The sequence below is a fragment of the Megalobrama amblycephala genome, linkage group LG16 (genome assembly GCF_018812025.1).
Source record: "Megalobrama amblycephala isolate DHTTF-2021 linkage group LG16, ASM1881202v1, whole genome shotgun sequence".
In the NCBI taxonomy this organism is placed as follows: Eukaryota; Metazoa; Chordata; class Actinopteri; order Cypriniformes; family Xenocyprididae; genus Megalobrama; species Megalobrama amblycephala.
Window position 1 is genome coordinate 16,824,030 of NC_063059.1, and position 20,951 is coordinate 16,844,980.

The 20,951-nt window shown below is 35.8% G+C and overlaps 2 protein-coding genes across 4 annotated transcripts in view; both read right to left on the reverse strand.

Moving 5' to 3' along the window:
• Nucleotides 1-9,742: 9,742 nt before the first annotated feature.
• Nucleotides 9,743-18,387, reverse strand: LOC125248523 (TPA-induced transmembrane protein). Of its 2 annotated transcripts, XM_048160450.1 has the most exons (9): nt 18,346-18,387; nt 17,971-18,082; nt 15,106-15,186; nt 14,531-14,608; nt 14,165-14,300; nt 12,025-12,167; nt 10,359-10,429; nt 9,985-10,154; nt 9,743-9,794 (listed from the first exon to the last, which is right to left on the reverse strand). In XM_048160450.1, the coding sequence occupies exons 2-9, from the start codon at nt 18,043-18,045 to the stop codon at nt 9,787-9,789; spliced, it is 762 nt and encodes a 253-aa protein (XP_048016407.1). In that variant the 5' UTR covers nt 18,046-18,082; nt 18,346-18,387; the 3' UTR covers nt 9,743-9,786. The 2 variants fall into 2 exon arrangements, with proteins under 2 accessions (XP_048016407.1, XP_048016406.1); XM_048160449.1 differs by lacking the exon at nt 18,346-18,387 and having other exon boundaries at nt 17,971-18,326.
• Nucleotides 18,388-18,966: 579 nt separating this feature from the next.
• The window catches only part of zgc:153184 (uncharacterized protein LOC751652 homolog), a 30,771-nt gene continuing 28,786 nt past the window's right edge, over nt 18,967-20,951 (reverse strand). For both annotated transcript variants that reach the window (XM_048160448.1, XM_048160447.1), the window contains one exon: nt 18,967-20,494. In XM_048160448.1, the coding sequence (XP_048016405.1) occupies nt 20,099-20,494 (396 nt within the window). In that variant the 3' untranslated portion in view covers nt 18,967-20,098. The remainder of the gene's footprint in view (nt 20,495-20,951) is intronic.

The following is a 20,951-nucleotide window of genomic DNA, read 5'->3' on the forward strand; positions in this document are numbered from 1 at the left end:
TTACCTTTTTTTTCCCTATTCATGGCAGAAATAAGCTTTCATAGGTTCCACATGTGTAAGTGAAAAAAGAAAAAACAAAAACAGAGATGCACAGTCCAGCACACATTCTTCCTCCTCTCCCATACCTCTTCTTCTCCCTTGTCCTGATCCAACTACTCCTCTCCTCCTTCATCTATTCCTCTCCCTTACCCAGATTTTTTTTTTTTTTTTTTTTTTGCTCCTCTGTGTTGTTCTTTATCCACACTGAACAAATCCGATTCAAAGAGTCCTATTTTACTGTGTGTCCATGTAATGACTACGCCTCCAACTGAGATTGGAATCTGTGATCTGCTACTTAAAATGCTTATCAATTGTTTCAGTGTTTGTTTTATATATTTTTTCAATACTTTTGAGCTGCTGTTGTTGCAAAAGTATATGTTTTATTCTATAATTTAAAGATTGTAACATTGGGTCTTCATTTCTGACTTGCTGTGTTTAAGCATTTGCAAATAAGATCAGAAAGATCCATAAGCTTATATTAAAAGAAAATTTAAACATTTTAGAAAATGACATGAATTGTGTTAATGGTATGGCCACAACGGATGGATGTTCTGCTAAATGTGTTTAGAGTTTTGAAAATGTGACTACAGATTAGATAAATGTATGTTAGCAATTGAAAAAAACTGTAAAAAGCCACAACTTGAATTAGTCAATTACATGCTGATCTCGAATCTACCTTTTCTGTCAAAAATACTAGAAAAGGCAGTATCATTGCAACTATGTTCCTTTTTAGAAAGAAATGATATCTGTGAGGATTTCCAGTCAGGATTTAGACCGTACCATACTGACATTGGAGTCCTAGTGCAGCAGGCCTTTCTGTGTGGAGTTTGTATGTTCTCTCTGTGTTGACATTGGTTTCCTCTGGGTCTCCCCCACAATCCAAACACATACAGGACAGGTGGAGTGAAGAATGTAAGTTTGCCTGTAGGTGTGAGTGTGAATATGAATGTGTGCGAGTGTGTCATCCCTGTGATGGACAGGACCAGCCATCTGCCCAGGGTGTTTTCCTGGCTATGACCAGAGATGCTGGAAAAGACTCCGGCCTCCCCACGACCCTATAGGACAAGTGGTTTGGAAAATGTGTGGAATAGATGGATGGATGTACAGTAATGTGAGGATTCTAGTCCTCCCTCTCTCTGACACTCTTCTTTCCCCACCAATGTGGCTTCCTTGATCCATGTTTGATCCAACAGAATCATTATGAAGATTTACTAAAAGATGCCTGAAAAAAATGTACTACTGTAATAGAGGCTAAAAATAGGACAGATCGGCTTTCAGCTGAAATTGTAATTAGCTTATTTAGGACAGTACTATATAAATAACAACATGAAACTTTTATTATTATAAATTTTGTTAAAGTGATTAACATTTTTGCAGATTCTGGAAGGGGTATGTAAACTTTCAAGCTCAACTGTAAGATTCAATTAGCTTTATTGTCATGGTAAAAAATAAATGTATGAATATATAAATGTGTACAGATAGATTTAAAAGTGCATATATATATTTAAACAGTCTGAAGTGTCTTTCTCTCTTCATCTAGATGCTGTTTTCTTCAGTCATTCTGTAGCAGCTGTTGACATCAGTAATGACAGGTAAGTGACTGACTTAAAATGGACAGAAATCCCCCCACATTTTTTTCAAAATATTTTTTTATGTTGAGTGAATGATCCGTGTAAGGCCAATCAGAATATTATATTGCCTCTTGTCTTGATGTGTAAAGATATATCAAAACATAATCAGACATTAGAAATGACACTCAGACAAATGACAACTTAAAATTAAATGTATATTTTTTATTATTTTCAGACTTTTGCAACCACATGACATTTTGAGAGATTTAAGATTTGATTGTATTTTAGATTGAAAAAAACTAGTGGTTGATAGTTTTAGTTTTTCAGTATATTTCATTTTTATTTTAGTAAGTCCTTATTTGAAAAATGTTAATAAAGCATTGTTACATATTTTTGTTTCTTAAAAAGAAAATAAATGCATTTTTATAGGAACAGAAGTAAATATAAAATCATTTCAGCACTTTCAAAAATTTGCGATTTTGTGTAATTAAATATCTTAATCAAATCACAGTACAAGTTTTTATGTTTAACATGCAGTTTTTGATTATTGAAGCACAAATAAGTGCATTCCAGAGCTTCTGTTTTATTAAGCTTCAGTTTATGAAATTCAGATTACTGTAATAGTGTTTATCTGTCATAAACAGTAATTGTTGTATTTAAATAATTTAATAAATATAAGTGCTCTAATCGACAGTATTTACGTGATCATGTGCAAATCGTTTCAGGTTTATATTTTAATTTATTTCACACATTTAAGTATTATGTTATGTTATGATTGATATGATATGATATGATATGATATGATATGATATGATATGATATGATATGATATGATATGATATGATATGATATGATATGATATGATATGATATTATATTATATTATATTATATTATATTATATTATATTATATTATATTATATTATATTATATTATATTATATTATATTATATTATATTATATTATATTATATTGTTCATGATGTAATTACCGGTCCTCAAATTTGATTGGCTGAGCACTGAAGAAAAAACACAGACTAGTCCTACACCTTTACCAATATTAAACCAGACTCTGTTTCCTCCTGTGAAGTGAAGTTTCTTCCATAATCCTGATGTTGTTGCCGTTGTCACGAGACTGTGATCTTCTGGCCAAGTCTGCTGCTGTCCAGAATCAGGTGGTTTGTCTTGGTCTGGCATCTCAGCTGAGATCTGTCCACTGTGGGTGACCCTCAGTAGTTGTGAAGTAGCAGTGGCGTCGCTCTCAGCATCACTGATGCACACAAGCCCTCACAGCACGTCAAGCTGCAAACCGTGTGAGGGACCCTAACCTACCCTAACCTAACTCTTTAAAAGCAACCGCATATCCACCAACCACACCAACATCCTAACAACCATGTAGCAAAGCACGAAAAAACACTCTGAAGAGTCCAGCGACCGCACAGCAACACAAAAACAACCGCTCAGAAAACCTTGACAAACGCATGTCAACAACAAAACCGCCCGAAACATCCCGACAATCGCGTAACAAAAGACTAAAAACAACTGTTTAAAACAACCGAGGAACCGCATATCAGTGCAATGACAGAAACATCCTGCAACACACAGCAATGTGCTAAAAAATGTACGTTACTTAACAAAATAAAAAACGTACTCAAACTAAAACTTTAAAAACTGAAATTTACTCATAAAACTATAAACGTACTCTATAACTATATACAGTATGTACATACGTCGCCCCGCTGTGATGACTCAGTGTCTGGGCTTCTTTCTTGCCGGTTCCTCTGGCAGCGGCTCTTCACTGATGTCCACATGGACACGAGGAGCGAAGCTTCTTCTGGATGTGGAGAAGCTCTCAGTGACGAGGACGCGTCCATCAGGCTGCTCTGTCTCCAGTAGTGAAGGGCGCTTGAGAGTCTCCCACAGGCGCTGCTTCATCTTCAGTCCCAGCTCAAGGCTGTAGGGACGGTGCCGACCATAGCGTGTCTTCATCATGGGCTCTGCCACAGAGCGGTAAATGTCCTGGTACCCCTGCGTGCTGTAGCCGTGGATGGAGACAGACTCTTCCTGCTGACACGGAGGAGCCAGACACACGTCCACCGAAGAGACTGTGGCTGCTGGACGGACGTCGGGAAGGACAGCTGCGTTCTTCAGGTAGCGCTTGGACACTTGCTCTTCCAATCCGTTGGGTCTTCGAGCTTTGGCAGAGATGCAGCTGTAAGTGTGATCCAACCTGCTTACAGCTGCCAGCCATGAAAGCTCACAGCGCTCTTGACTGGAAGAGACGCCCTCCACCCAGAATCCCCTCAGGTGTGTGGAAAGAGTCCTGGTTCTTCTCAGGCGACGCTGCTCCATGCTGATTACTGAAGAAACACTTCCCAAACTGATAAAACTTGTCAAATAGTAGAGTTATAAAGAGTTTGTAGCGTGTGATCAGGCTTCAAGGCTTCAGGGACAGTTGTGATGATTTCAAAAATCAACTCAAGCTGCTGGACTGACATAGAATGTTGAGGCTGATTTAAATGTAAACAACACTTGATATCAGCAGTAAGTCCATTAGAGCAGCATGAGCTCAATGTTATATGTATATATGCTTCTCTGTTACCATTATCATCTTCATTTATAGTTATATATTTCTCATCTGTGTGTGTGTCTGTTAAGGCCAGCATCACTAATATGAACTGCTCCATGGTTGTGGTTAATTAGTCAATGTAGGCCTATGTGTTGAATGAATCTTTTAAGTGAACGAATCATTCTTACACTGACTCATATCTTTTGTTCACTGAAGTCTCTTCCTTCTGAAGTGCAGAACTGTTTGGTGGCTTTTCCTGCCTCCACAGACTGACTATAGCACAAGCCGGTAGCATTCGAGTGCGGCCTGAGAAAGAGCATTTCATTGCTTGTGAATCTACTGAACGAATCTTTACTGGTGTCTGAATGAATCTTGTTTGTGAATAATTATACATATGCACATACATAATGTTGTACTCATTTTTATTACTTTTTTATCCTTTTGTTGTCGATTTTTCTAGCTTTGTAAATGTCTAGTAACTGAGCAGATCTGTTGTTTTTTGCTTTATTTGGTCATTTTTAATTCTGTTTTTAACCCACGTCTTGATTTTGTAATTGCAGATGCCAGTGACGAAAAGAAACTTGAGCTTGTGAACAACTTGAATTGAAAGTTGTGAAATGAAACATGGAGAGGATGAAAAGAAGAAATCAAAGACATAAAATGTAGGTTCTGGCAAGATTTATATAGTGATTGTCAATCATTAATGCCATTTGACTGCTCACTTCATTATTTTATTCATTGATAAAAGAAATCAATAAATAATCATATTTATTTGAATGTGTTCAAGTATATATTCTTAACACTGAGTGTTGAAAACAGTAAAAATGGCTAGTCTGTGTGTTCGTCCTGATGGAGGTGACGACTGTATTTACCGCCACACTCCTCATGTGTGTTTCTGAAGAAAGAACAAAAGAATGAAGAGGAGGATTTGATAGAGACTGAAGTAAGAAGGAAGAGAAAAGAAACTATTAAGATCAAATTTATAGTAGATCAAATTTATAGTACAGACCAAATTTATAATAAGTCTGAAGTATTTAAAAGTCTGAAAGCTTACACTGCTTGAAGGAGATCCCGTAATAATTGAAATATAGCTTTATAGTATGGTAGCACCTATTATCTCAGCTTAATATTTGTTATTATCCATTTGAACCAAACCAGTTTTTCTGACAAGCTTTTTAACCCTTTCACACATAGAAGTCACTACAGTGGACAGCTATTCAAAAAGCATTTTGCATATGCATGGGTTTTGATGGCATAGTTGCACATCAACCTCTACAGTGGACCCTAGTGCATCATACTATTATGCAACCAAGTGGCAATTGTTGATTTTTTATCCTCCAAACCAAGATGGCCGATGGCCAGTCAGAAATGTCAAGTTGCTCCAGAATTTCCATCAATTCCAAATCTTAGGAGACTCTTGCAGGTGAAAAAATATTGTAGTATCAAGTAATATCTAATGAGTCATATCACAGTAAAATTCTGAGTAATCATCTGTCCATCATGCATTACTAGCAATATTTCACCTACAATTCATACTATTACTGTGACTATTTTTAAATACTTCATCTGCAGTAACATTTTTGACTGTAAATAAATGTATTTGTGTTATTAGAATGTAATTTGCATTAACATCAAAAAAGTAATGTGATTACATACGTAATGTACGTTGCTTGTAATGCATTACTTTACTTGTTACATCAAAAAAGTAATCTGAAAGTATTATCCCCAACACTGCTGATTTCTATGAGATTGAAAACACCTGATTGCTAGGTTTTCTCAGAGAAGAGCTATGGTAGAAATGTGTCCATCTGAACATAATCAGAAATATCAGCTAATAAGGGTAAATCAACATACTCCGGTAGACTGGAGAGAGTGTGAGAATTTTCTGCATCATCTGAGTTGGGTTTCCACAGTTGTACCTCGACAGGTTGTAGAGATCTCAGATGGAATCACGTCTTCATGTTCTGATATCAAAGACACACATCAACTTGTATGAAGTTCAACTGTATTTGCAATATTTGTTGAATATATTTTATAGTTTTCACATGATTTTATATGATTTTATTCATTGGTCTGAACTGCGTTCAGCACTCGCTTAGTGAGGTCTGATCACGCTCTGACAGCAGAAGTAATGTCTAGCACTCATTGAAGTCTATGCGCGAGACATCACTGCCGTTGTCAGAGCGTGATCAGACCTCACCAACCGAGTGCTGAACGCAGTTTGACAGTGGTGTATTAGAGGTAAAAAATGATATAAATAATGTTCGGTTTCTTGCACAAACCGATCGTCTCGTGTCTTAGGACATCAATGTGCCGTCATGCAGGGTTTAATTTGGATTTGTCTATGCATATTTTTTGACTCTTATAAATTGTGTTCCCATTCACTCGCATTATAAGACTGACAGACGGCAACGGTTGGAGTTAAAAATCATCATTTGTGTTCTACTGAAGAAACAAAGTCACCTACATCTTAGATGCCCTGGGGGTAAGCAGATAAACATCAAATTTTCATTTTTGGGTGAACTATCCCTTTAATTCTAGACTAAAATACATCTCATGCTTTTAGTCTTTGAGTTTTAACCTGGCATACACATTATCTACTTATATAATTCAAATCTAAACTATCCCCTGCAAAGGCCTCCTTCCCTTTCCCTTTCCTATGTATCGGTAAAACGTTATAAAAATGATTCCAGTTTGGATGGATCCGCGGAAACGACTAATAATGATGTATTATGCGGGCCAGACAAGTAATTTGGCAATGTCACTTTGTAAAAAAGACTAAGCGTCTGCGCACATACACATTCAAACGTGCATACCTGTTGTAAATTGACCCATTTGTTTTCCTTTTTTCTTCCCTTATTTTTCTTTGTACTACATTTCCCACAACTCCTGGTAAACTACACTACCATATATGGTGCACTACATTACCGATAACCCCCTGGTTTAGGTCTATAAATAGACCTCATTTCCTTTCTTTGTTCTTTTTGCGTTGGTGAGGTGTGGGTGTTTGAATGGACATCCAACCATGTCCTTTGAGTCCTTTCCTTAGGATGCGTTAATGACCTATCCATCCTGTTCACCCCATCCTCTTAATCCTGTCCCTCTATTAACATCTGTCATGTGAATTTGCTCCCTGTATCTCAAGAATTCAAGACTTAAGCATCCTGAACTCAATAAATTAGAGACTGTAAAGGTTTTTCCAGTATTTTTCCAGTGTTTTAATCAGACACACCACCAAGTTTCTACAACTCTGACGAACTTTGGATATTTAACATCTGATATCCAACAATACCTATAGACTAAACACGTAAATGAACGGCAAGAACACATTACTGTTACATTTAAGTGGCCCCTAACTTAATAAATAATGTTTACAACAGAAGTGATTCAATCAAAAACTTACTTTAGCTCGATAATAACTTTTTCCTAGAGCTGCTGTAAAGCCAAAACAATCTACAGTATGTCCATTAATTTCCTATTATCACTGTGAAGCTGCTTTGAAACAAACTGTATTGTAAAAAAGCACTATACAAATGAAGATGTCTTGACTTGACTTGAAATGGAGGAGACAACTCCTCCATTGTACAAAACAAGGAGTGCCTTAGAAGAGCTTTTCTTAGTTGTCATAGTAGGACACAGTTGGTGGGCTATTCTGCCCCTCCTCACAAACATTGCAACAAGCTACCTCTGTAATCAAGCCTCCTCCACCCCTAGTGAGATGGTGTTTTCAACTGCAGGTAACACATTAAACCAGGAGAGGTCCCAACTTCTGCCAGAAAAGGCAAATATATTAATCTTTCTCCAGAAGAATGGATAAAACTGTAAGTCCTTTTGCAGCCTACCTGCATGCCCTACCAGTGTTGCTCTATACCACTGTATGTTCTTTTACAGGAAAATTTTGTTTATTTTAGTTGTTTTACATTCATTTGTTTTGTTGGTATAATTATTTGTTCAAACATATCTGTTTCTTTCATTATTGGTAATGATTTTATTTATTTTACATTTAAAAAAAATAAAGCAATGTTAAAGGTTTAGTTCACTTTCAAATTAAAATTTCCTGATAATTTACTCACCCCCATGTCATCCAAGATGTTCATGTCCTTCTTTCTTCAGTTGAAAAGAAATTAAGGTTTTTGATGAAAATATTCCAGGATTATTCTCCTTATAGTGGACTTCAATGGCCTTCAAACGGTTGAAGGTCAAAATTACTATTTCAGTGCAGCTTCAAAGGGCTTGAAACGATACCAGACGAGGAATAAGGGTCTTATCTAGAGAAACCATCACTCATTTTCTAAAAAGTAAATTCAGCTTAAGTAAATTCAGTATAGTTTTTAAATTTAGTTAATTTATCTATACATCAGCTCTGGAGAAAACAGTGATGTCATCATCCAGCTCAGTTCAATTCACATACAATGGTGTCAATGCAGGCAGATCAAAAACATTGTTGTATATCATGTAGTGACATGTAACTACTTCACCTTAAAATAAAGTGTTACTGAAAGAAATTCATACAGGTTCTTAACAACTTGAATGTGAGTAAATGATGACAGAATTTATTTTTTTGGGTGAACTATCTCTATAATTTTAACCTTTAATAATAATACCAGCTGACAGGGCTCCTGTATGTTTACAGCATTAGATGAGAGATTTTTTTCCTTAAGAAAAATGAACATGTAGCTATTGTACTGTACCTAATATTTTTCCAAATTAATCAATATTGAATTAAGATCAGAATCAAACTACAAGTTTATGAACTGAAATCATGAAATTTGTGTCAAGCACTAATAAAAACAGTACCAGTTATTGTACCATGTAAACATTGTAAATGCCACTAAACAAGTGTATTGTGCTTGTCAAAATATTTGCAAACTAAACAGGATTTCAATTACTGTGATGCATGGTTTTTGTGTTTTGTGTGTGTATATACGTTTTAAGTGGCTTTATTGTCGTGTATAAATATATAAATTTGTACAGATACATTTAATAGCGCATATATATTTAAGTAGAGTCTGATCATGTTTAAAGTGTCTTTCTCTGTCTAGATGCTGTTTTCTTCAGTCATTCTGTAACAGCCGTGGACGAACCCTGAAGACCAGCAGCATATACGTATAAAATAATGTAGACAGATTAAAATTGTTCCATTAAAGCACCTCATAACAGGTTTTTATTAAAAAAATACATAAAAAAATTCTCCAGTAAATGTCCATGTTAGGATAATCTTTTGAGACTTAAAACTGTGACATAAGTGTAAAACCCCATACCCTTAAACAGTAGGCTACATCCATCTATTGTAAAATACAATAATAATAAAGCAAAAAAAAACCCTACTGTTTTACTCTTGCTTAAATTTTTTGATTAAATGTTCTGAAATGTTAAAAATCTAAAAAAGTTATTTTCATATATAGTGTGTACAATACATAAACAGTGAATATTAAATGTTAACTACTGATGTATAATTATTATTAACAGATATATTAAAAGATAATTGAATGAAATAATGTGATGTGTGGAATGTTTTTTTTTTTTTTTTTTTTGAGGAGGGTACCAGTGGTTCGACTTCAGACATTTCTTCAGGGGGAAAAAAATCTTGTAGTTCAAGTTCTGCTTATCTAGCCAACTGAAAAACAAAAGCAAACAAAAAAACAAGAAAATCATAGATAAGTCTACTAATAAAGCAAAAAGTATTCATTTTATATTTGGTATAGTAGCCTACTGCATGCTTATAACGAATATATTTTGTTCACTATATAATTTCCATACTTCCGTTTCTATTAAATGTGTTGTTGACTTATTATTTATTTACTCACGTTCCATGCTGACTGATGTTGGTATGATATAAAGGGGGTCTCCAGTGTCCTGATCATACAAGTGTTGCACAAGCACATTTTTAACCATCTTTAGACTCAGAGTGTAGCGTACCAACTCCTCGTGTTCTGAAGGCATCATGAACTTTATCTTAAATTGGGCTGTAGTGTCCCTGTATTGAAACAGAGGGTTAAACGCTCATTTCTGACAACTTTAACTTGATATGAAAAAGAAATGTTTGTTTGGGCCACACCAAAAACTGTGGTATGCAAAACTGATGTATGGACAATGTTTAGAAGGCACACTACAGTGTGAACAAGCAAGTAAACAGAAAAGAAGGTGTAAAATGTGAAAACGGAGTGTGAAATTGACTCACTGGAGATGGTTTATGGTGGCATTAGAGAAGTACCGTTCCAACGCAGGAGAAGAACTGTAGACTCCTGTTAGCTGAGGGGAGATGAGATACAGACAGAAAGATTGTGTAATCAAATCAAAGAGTCTACTTAAAGGGATAGTTCACCCAAACATGAAAATTCGGTCATCATTTACTCACCAACACGCCCAATTTAGTCAGTCTACTACTGAGCTCTGTTAAATCAGACGTGTTAGATAAATGAGACATGATCCCAAATATGCAATGCTGTGGCTCATACACCCTCCTGCTCAGGCCAAGTAAGTTTCAGTTTCTATTAAAGAGTACTTATGCCCTTTTACAAAGTCTTGATTTTTTTTTTTTTTTTTGCTCAAACTGCAACATTACACAAAGTTAAATGTAAAAAAAGCATAATAGGCACTCTATAAAAGGTTAGTTCACACAAAAATTAACACTTTTTTTTTTTACTTACCCTTAAGTTGTTCCAGACCTCTCTAACACCGTTTTTTATATTTATATAATATTTAATTTATTTAATATTTTGTGAAAGCATTGTTCTTGAGTCAAAGAGCAAAGTCATAGGTTTGGAGCGACATTATGGTGAGTAAATGAATTTGTGGATGACTATCTTTATTTTTTGTGTGAACTATCCCTTTACACTTAATCACAATGACTTAAGGTGTTTCTGGGGGTTTTGAAATAGATTAGTGTACATATAGTCAGTCACATGACTTTCTGCATGTCTGTTGTGCAATAAGAAAAATTCATGTTTCAAAAAATCTGAAACTGCTGCTTTTCAAAGAAGCTGGTGTAATTCACAACAGTTCCTTATTTTTTTTTATCTTGGTTTTTATTTATTTATTTATTTTTATTTTTAAATAGGGACATCATTCATTAAATCAACAGAAACCAGACTGTAAATGAGCCAGTGTTAGCCATATAGGATAATTGTCATCTGTAACCATTCTTAAAAAGGCAACCTAAAATTAAAAAACAAATTGATCACAAGCATCATATGAAAAAAAAAAATGCATTCAGACCAATAGCCATACCATACAATCCACCAAACAAATACAAAACACCACACAGACAATACAAAAGTTAGCACACAGCTCATATTCTAGCATTCACATCAACAAGCCAACCAACAAGCTTCAACTGAACAGTGAAAAGACTAAGTATTAATAATTATGCGAAAAAGACTTCCTACAGGTCTACAGAAAAAGATCTACAGGTTCAACCACCTAAAAAAGCAGTCCCTCCTCTAAAAGACAATTTAGCCAACTTTACAGCTCAAAGAACAACACATTTTTTTTCCTGAAGTTGCAAGAATGTCTTGCCACAAATTTTCCTTGTAAGAGCATTGCTGTCAGCTGCCGTTTTTTTCCCACACAAACCGAGGTCATGAGTCAAAATCATTTTCTGTGGTAATCGATAACATGTTAGATGGTTTCAATAGAGTCTAGCTTGGAACATGTGAAACACATTTGACAAAAGATTTTGGTTTACCTATCTTTCAATCCATGAATTGATTTCAATAATCATACATGTCTCTTAGATCTTCCATCTGGTGGAGTTTGATAAGTTTAACATCATGTAAAGTGTATGAATGGGTTTCTCAAACATACTTCAGAGGCATAATGTCAAGTAATGGTCATATCATTATTACCTTCTGTTCCAGCTGCTCTAACAGTGTCTCTTTTTCCAGAGAGTATGAAGTGCTGCTGTTGTCCAGAGTAAATTTGCCTCTGAAGAAGCGTTCCACCACGAATGATGATTTGTCATAATTTTCATCCCCATCATCATCAATAACTTTAAAGCACAGAGGGTTACAAAACAACAATAAAAGTCACTCAGAATCAGATTGTTATACAGGAATTCTGACACAAATCATATGGTTGCGATTCAATTTATAACACATAAATACATGGTCATGAAGTGTATGCTGGTAAAATTTTATAAAGTAGTAAAATATGAACAGATATGATTATTTATGTCATGGTCCCATCATCTCAAACAGCTGACATTCAGGGAATTTAGAAGAAAGCTTCTCTAGTCTCATAACTTCAAAAAATCATTTTAAATGCAGATGTTCAAGCCAGATCTGACTAGCGTCAGCTAATAACAGGAAGATGAGGCAAATATGCTCTATAATGTACTTGACGTAGGAGAAGAAGTGTAAAAACTCAAAATCTATCATGACCATCACTAAGCGAATGCTGAAGCGAATCATTTTTTAACTCTAATTACATCACTAAGCGAATCATTTTTTAACTCTAATACACCACTATGTCCAACCACGTTCAGCACTCGTTAGTAAGGTCTGATCGCGCTCTGACAGCGGCAGTGATGTCTCGCACGTATACTTCAATGAGAGCAAGACATCACTGCCGCTGTCAGAGCGCGATCAGACCTTACTAACGTGTTCGTGTCTTAGGACATCAATGTCACGTCACGAGCCGCAGGGTTTAATTTGGACTTGTCTATGCAAGTTTTATTTACTCTTATAGTAGAAGTTCCCATCCACTTGCATTATAAGACTGACAGACGGCAACGGTTGGAGTTAAAAATCATTATTTGTGTTCTACTGAAGAAACAGTCACCTACATCTTGGATGCGCAGGGGGTAAGCAGATAAACATCAAATTTTCATTTTTGGGTGAACTATCCCTTTAAAGGTGCAATGACGTTGCTGCCAATGTGTGGCTCAGATTCCACTAGGATTTCATCAGAAATATCTTAATTTGGGTTATGAAGATGAATGAAGGTCTTACGGATTTGGGACGACATGAAGGGGAGTACATAATGACAGAAATTAAATTTTGGGGTGAAATAACCCTTTAAAGAAAAAAAAAAAACATTTTCTTAATTATTTTATCTTAATTTCTTATTTTTAGAGTTATTAAATGTAAACTTTCATTTTCCATGTTTTTACTAGGTGGCAAAAATCTGCTCATTGCCGAAGGATAATGTATCACGCAAAAGTTTACGCAAATTTCCAGCCTAGGAAAATTGAGATCTTCACCCTTTATTCAAATATTAAAAGTAAAAATTTTGTAAGCATATTATGCTGTTGTGTTTGGAGTCAATTGATTTACTTGTGTTAACGCAATGAAACATGCCATATTATGCGGACAAAATTTTTGGCCAGGTTGTAATAAAAAAAATTATGAATGCATGCAAAAACAAGAGAGAACCAACAAAATATTAATAACTGATTATGTAGTGTATGCTTTTCCTGAAAGCTTTTTGATTTTTGCATTGCAAAATAAAACCTGTAGCTTGCCTCTTTTGCCAAATGATTTTGTCAAATAAATATCATAAAAGAATAGTTCACCCAAAAATGTTGTCATCATTTACTCACCCTCAAGTTGTTCCAAACCTGTATGAGTTTTTCTCTTCTGTTGTACACAAAGAAGATATTTTGAAGAATGTTGTTAACCAGGCAGTAGATGGTAGCCAACTATGGAAGTCAATGGCTACCATCAACTGTCTGGTTACCAACATTCCTCAAAATATCTTCTTTTGTGTTCAACAGAAGAAAAAAACTCATACAGGTTTGGAACAACTTGAGGGTGAGTAAATGATGACAAAAATTTCATTTTTGGGTGAACTATCCCTTTAACCACGTTTAGTGTTTGTTCTTCCCTCATATTTTATTGATACTGACGGCTTAATCAAACTTGTATGGTCTTAAAACAAATAAACCCTCTAAACATCACTTTTGGCCACTACTGTATAACTAACTCCACTTGTGACATTATCATTAACATCTATAGTAGACAATGAAACTGAATGGAGAATCAGTACCTGCACACACAATAACTGAGATCCCAATAACCAGAGCGATGACTAAGAAGATAAGAAGTATCACCACCCATAGTCTGAGTTTCCACACCACCACCTCATTCAGTTCTGTCTTCAGGCTCCGCAGCTCCCTTCGCCACTGCAATCACAGAGCGGAATGGCCATAAGATTTTCTTACTGTATCTCAAGAGTTGTACATATTTGCTTATTCAAAAACTGATTGAAGGTCCAGTGATCTTGACAACACGTCATCTTAAAAACCAAATAGTAATTGGACTAATATACCACCACACCACAATACATTTCACTTGCACATTATTTCCCCATGTAGACATATCAAAGTAATGGATTCTAGCTTTTCAGATTTACCTTTGAGGTTTCAGTTGAAGAACCATTTGAGACATCAACTACATCCACAATGTGCTGTTCCCCATTGTTCTCAGTGACCTGAAAACACACAAATTCAGACAGACAGGTCAAAGTAAACTAAAGAAGCAGTTTGCTGCTTCATTTCTGCATGAGGCACAAGGTGTCATGGAAGAGATATCATTACTTGAGTAACATGTGAAAATACTGCGTACTGTATCTAGATTAGTGGCACACTTTTTTGCATTTGTCAGCCAGGCATGCATATTTATTATTTGAGTCATTGCATATCAAGTTTCAGCATGAGACAAAGTGGAAGGACCAGCTTATGTAGCTGAATGAATGAAACTATGATGTTTTGTGCCAAAGCCATCATAGTTTAATTCATTTTAAAGCCTTTCCTGTAGCTCAAACAGGAGAGAATGGCACTAGCAACAGCAAGGTCATGGATTCAACTCTGAATTTATACCTTAAATGCAATGTAAGTCACTTTGGATAGAGTGGAAGCGTTTGGCAAATGTAAATGTAAATCATTTATTTCTTCAGCCAATCAAAAGTTATGAGTAAGAGGAATTTACCTGTGGTGTTGACAGAAGATGAGAAACTTCATCTGTCCCCGACCCGACGTGGTATGTGCAAGCTCCATTTCCTGGATTCAACTGAACATTTGCACAGCGGTGCATCACAATTTACACAATATACACATATATAAAGAGAAAGATATTGCCCTGTACAGTTGCAGTATATAAATAAAGTATATCTAGACAATGGCCACTAACAAAACAGTGCCAAACAAATAGCGATAAACATGGCACTGGATCAATTACATGATAAAAAAAAAAAAAGGGTAAAATAAGGAAAAAGCTAGTTTACAAAAACATGTGCCAAGTTCTTAGAAATGTACCCTATGAAATCATGTTGGCTTCATAAGGTTTTGAAATACATTTACACCCTTTTAAAGAAATGAGTCATATGACCATCATGTAAACAATATGTATACATACACACACACTCCTGGGCAAAAAAGAACAAGAAAAAAAGGGCCAAGCCAAAAGTGGCAAAATATTTAGTGGTCTTTTAATGTTCTTACCCATTTAATCACAAATGAATTGCATAAATACTGTAGATAAAGTAACTTAGCACAGTATAGACTACCCCTTTGTTTTCTTTAAATGTTAAAGCCATCTGAGTGAACTTTCAGACTGTTTCTTACAGGAAGAAGAGTCAGTGTTGTTCTACTCAATGTTAATGGCTTCAAACAGTTCATGAGTAGTTGAAAAATGTCTCCCAGTTTGTTTGAAGTTAATGTGAGACCAAATATTCACTATAGGGTTCAAATATAGACTCTGACCAGGCCAAAACATGAGCTTGATGGACTTGTTCTCAGGCCACTTCCATTGTTGCAATTTGGGCAGAAGCATTGTCTTGTTGAAAAATATCATCTGATCATTCCTCTTTAGATAACTTTTCATTTGTGGAAAGCAAGCCATTTTGCAATATTCTGTACTTTTTTTTTTAAATTTCTTAAACACTAAAAGTGGTACTTGGGGCCCACTCAGTGAAACCATTTACTCATGTACACAATTCTCTACATTACACACATCATTCAAAACTAACAGCTCTTGCATTTCATTTGGAAAACACTGGCATTTAAATGCACACTAATTTACAGATTACCTACACCTAATGAGCATGTGTGAAAACAATCCAAACTTATTGTTTTGAGAAAGAAATCATTTAATTTTACCCCTTGCATTTCTGTTTATAATGTAAATATACCTAATTCATTCACTTAGAAATCAAAACTCAGTGTTATGAGAAACAAATACATTTTTCACCCCTGCATTTCTGTTTATTTTGCAAACATATACAGAATATGCATTCAAGTGAAGTCACCTCTACTTCTACAGCGCTTTATAGAGATGCACTGATATGAAAATTTTGACCGGTACCGATAATAATTCTTTAAATTTGAAAGCCGATAACCAATATATTTATAATTTATATAATTTCTGAGAGCCTGATTACAAAAAACAAAAGTCTTACCATTAAAAGCCATGTCCCAGTAAACCTGTAAATTACTTTTCAGTTTAGTAGCTGACCAATACCAGCACCTAAAAAGACTCCCCACATAATGAAACCTCATCCATGCTTCACTGTTGTAGAGATGCATTTATTATTATATTTCTCAGCAGATTTTTGAAGACACCACTCTGGAGCATCACCATGCAAGTCTGTTTTTGATGTTTTTCTTTTATTTGCTTAAATTTTGCTTGTTTCCTGACTAATAATTTATGGTTAAGACAATTAAAAGACTAGTCTTTAACAATTTTGGGCTTGGCTCTCTTTTTTTTTTCTTTTTGCCCTGGAGTGTGTGTGTGTGTGTGTGTGTGTGTGTGTGTGTGTGTGTGTAGGTGTGTGTGTGTGTGTGTGTGTGTACAGGTTTATATTACAGTGTGGGGACCAAATGGTAGCCAAAACGATAGTAAAACCTGAAATCACCTACATTGTGGGGACCAGGAAGCAAGTCCCATGGGGGAAACTGATTAATAAACATACTAAATGATGTTTTTTTTTTTTTTTTTTTTTTTTTTTTTTCAAAATATAAAAATGCAGAAAGTTTTCTGTGATGGGTAGGTTTAGGGGTAGGGTTAGTGTAGGGGATAGAATATACAGTTTGTGCAGTACAAAAACAATTAAGTCTATGCTATGGAAAGTCCCTACAAGGCTAGTGAACCATACATATAGGCTATATATGTGTGTGTGTGTGTGTGTGTGTGTGTGTGTGTGTGTGTGTGTGTGTGTGTGTGTGTGTGTGTGTGTGTTTTCCTGTATTCAAGTCATTTCATGTTAAATGTTAATTTCTAATGCATTTTTATAAAATAATAATAATAAAATAACAGATGAGAAAAAGAAATGTTACGTCACTTATCCACACAATATGACAAATTATGGCCATGTACCATGGTAATCCTGAAAATCAGCCTAATGGTTTTCTGGTCTTAGCTGATCTCCAAGCTTGTTTTATAAGTTTTCAGCAGAATCATTAAACTAGCTGAAGACAAGCTAGGCTGGGAGACCAGTTTAAACCAGCAAATATCTTAACGCTAACTCAACCAAGACCAGCAAACCAGCTCAGATTTTTCAGCTGGGGACATGGTATTCTATAAAGTTAGAATACAATGTACATAAGCATATGGTGATCATTCAGGTCAAAGCAGCCTATGTCTTTAAGTACTAAGGTACAACTACAGTTTTTTTTGTACGGAACTAATACGTTTTCCCATAGATCTTTCGATCAAACAACAATCGAATTCCCTCAGGTTAAACTGTAGTGTTCTGAGTACGACTGACCGTGTTCGATCTTGCCCGCAGACACCACGAGAAACTAATCAATAAGAATAGATTAGAATGAGTAAAATAAACATTTTTTGCCAGTTTACCTGAATCGTTTGGTCATCCGAGACGTTATTGTTGTCACAGACAACTTCAGAAGTCTTCTCCAGCGCGTCGCTCATACTTCCATAGTCACTAACTTAATCCAAGAGAGACAACCTGCGAATACACCCGGAACTGACTGATGCAATGTGTAAAGACGCTTCACCTGGTTTGTGTTGTGGTTAGAAAGCAATGCCGTGTTCACAGCTGTTACATTTAGTTAATAAACAATAAATAAGGCGATTTCAGGTTTATGTGGTTGCGGCTAATAATGATATATAGGTAAACTCCAAGTAAAGTGTGTCTCGAATACCAGTTTCCATGAGTGTGTGTGCAATGAAGCGAAACTGAAGGGATGAAATAGCTGGGATGTTACATACAGGAACTGTGAGTTTAGGGCATGAATTTGCTGAGGTCGTAAGTTAATCGTCTTCCACTGACGACTGTGATTCGTATTTACACCAATGACACCAAATGTGTTAGTATAACTAATGGTATTCAATTTTTTATGTAAACAGGTGTCAATCCGTCGCCCCCTTGTGGCTATAATTCAACCAGCAAAGAAAATTCAGTCACTTTCTCACCCCCGTGTATTTCAGGAACCGCATTTCATCGTAGAACACAAAGTAATTGGTTTTGAGGTTTTAAAGTGTGTTAACACTGCATTACAGAGAATGGGGACTGTGGCTGAATGTCGAGCTCCAAATGTTTACACAACCTTTGCGTTATGAAGCAGTAAGTTTTCACATACATGTATCATGTGACAAATCACAACTGACATTTTGATATGTAATATTTTGTTTGGGGTTTTTTGGTTTGTTTGGAAGTTGTCAACTGGGTGAGTGAATAATGACAATTTTTAATTTATGGTGAACTATGGTGAACTTTTTATACTGATCAGAGAGAACTATGAGAAAATATAATTGTTTAAAATATTAACCATTACAAACACTTAACCCTAAATAACAGCTGTATGTAGGCTAATAAAGGAAAGCATCTGGTAAGCGTAAATAAAGCTCTTTATTCAATCTTATACGGATAATAAAAGGTCATTGCAATACAGTAGCTTTGCAGTCACAGTGATACATCCCAGGCTTTTTCATTTAATGATAAAATATCTTTGCATAGCAACAGAGACTGCTGGTATATTTTGTTTGTATTTTGCTTGTTTACCATGTTTGCAAGATTTAACAAAAAGAAAACATCAAAAAGTAAAAGTGCAGTTAGTGACTTCTGATTTTGCAACTTCAACTTCACAGCCAAACCAATGTCAGTAAACCCAAACACTCAAAATGACTGTCAGGTACTGTAGCCTACAGAGCGTTTCTGATTAACTAGTTTTCAGATTGTCCAAAAAAGTGCAGGCCAGCCCTGTTTTTTTTTTTTTTTTTGCTATTTACAGAGCCTAGGCCTGCCACAGAGGCATGTGCGATATTTTAAAACACTTATTTCGGTGATATTTGTCTTGTTACAAGTCATAAACTGAATAACATGAATATCCATATAGGGTAAAGGCTCGAAAAGTGCTTTCAAAATGGAGAATGATCTCCAAAGCTGAAAGTGTTCTCATTTTATGAACAGCAAATAAGAATGCAACATAAGTTTACTTGAAAGAATAAGAAAGCTCGAAAATCGAGGCATATGAATAACCCTACAAAACTCAGATCTAATCCGACCACTTGAGAAAACATAACTATTTTACATTTTGGCAGAATTGGTGGCAAATTCGTATGAATAATACAATGTGATTTGTACGAAAACAAGTTTTAGAAAAAAAGTAAGCATGAAGGTCCATCAGTAAACCTAACCTACAGTGAGGCGTAAGCAGGTCATACGAAAACGTACAAATGAGTTTGTACAAATTCATATAAATTCACCACCAACTCGCCACAACGTAAATTGCGTTGAAACATCTAAAACTTTGTGTGATATTTGCTATAGCAATATTAAGTCCCCAAATCCACAATCCTAAAAGAGAACAATTCAGACACTGTCCATCTTCATCCATCCTGGAGTCTGTTTCTTAGTAACTCAATTCGGCTGTTGTCTGGAATAACTTTCTCACAATTCTAGTTTGCTAAAGCAATGCTTATCTTGCATCAATCCATTTTGATGAGCTTTAGCCTATCATGTCTATTCTGAGTTGTTTTCTGCATCCAGCACTTCCTTGTCGTCTTTCACTTCTGCCCTGTCCTCTTCCTTCTCTTCTTCTTGGGCCTGTTCACAATCAGAAGGTTCCACTTTTTCTGTATGGGTTACTTCAGTCCTCTCATTTTCATGGGGTACATCTCTGTGCTCTGCCCTGTCGTTTGCCTGCTTTGGGTCATTGGTGGGTTGAGCAGAGTCTGTTTTATCTTCTGTGTCCACCTGCAAAGGCCCACCAATCAATTCCCCTTCATCCCCATTCTGCTGTTGAGTATCTGGTTGAAACGGAGAGTCACATCCTTCATTCATTTTTGTCTCGTCACTTGCTGACTTCCTGTGTAGCCGTGTGGGCAGCCGTCGCTTGAAAGACAGCCTAGCTCGACTCTGTGGAGTGAATACACAAAATCAGACTAGTTGATTCCATACACAAGTTTAATAAACTACAGACTGCAACTGACATATTTAGTTAGCTGCCATAGAACAGAACCTTATAAATAAATCACTCTACATCAGCTGCAACTTCAGAGCCAGCAGTTAATTCATTCCAGCAGTTTGGCATTAGCATTTTGCTAAGCTAACAACACAATATTCTGAAAGCATAAAAATACACAATTAAATGAAGGCTGTAACCAAATATGTATTATTTACCAGGACTAAATGTATCATTGAATGATATCATTCTTCACGACTAGTCAGCTATCCTGGTTGTGCCAGCTACAGTGCATACGAGGATCGATTTCTGTGACAAATTTAGAAGGCATTATAATGTTGCGGCCTAGCTTTTGGTATAGCCTGTGGGAGTGCACCTATGATGCCAGAAAATGCTGTCAAGGTGGACAGA

What these genes read in the sequence shown, in the direction of transcription:
- LOC125248523 (XM_048160450.1), bottom strand. Translation starts at nt 18,045, where the DNA reads ATGAGCGACGCGCTGGAGAAGACTTCTGAAGTTGTCTGTGACAACAAT. An exon ending in CGGATGACCAAACGATTCAG is followed by an intron (nt 15,187 to 17,970) that starts GTAAACTGGCAA and finishes GCAAATGTTCAG; the next exon opens with TTGAATCCAGGAAATGGAGC. An exon ending in CTTCAACTGAAACCTCAAAG is followed by an intron (nt 14,301 to 14,530) that starts GTAAATCTGAAA and finishes CTGTGATTGCAG; the next exon opens with TGGCGAAGGGAGCTGCGGAG.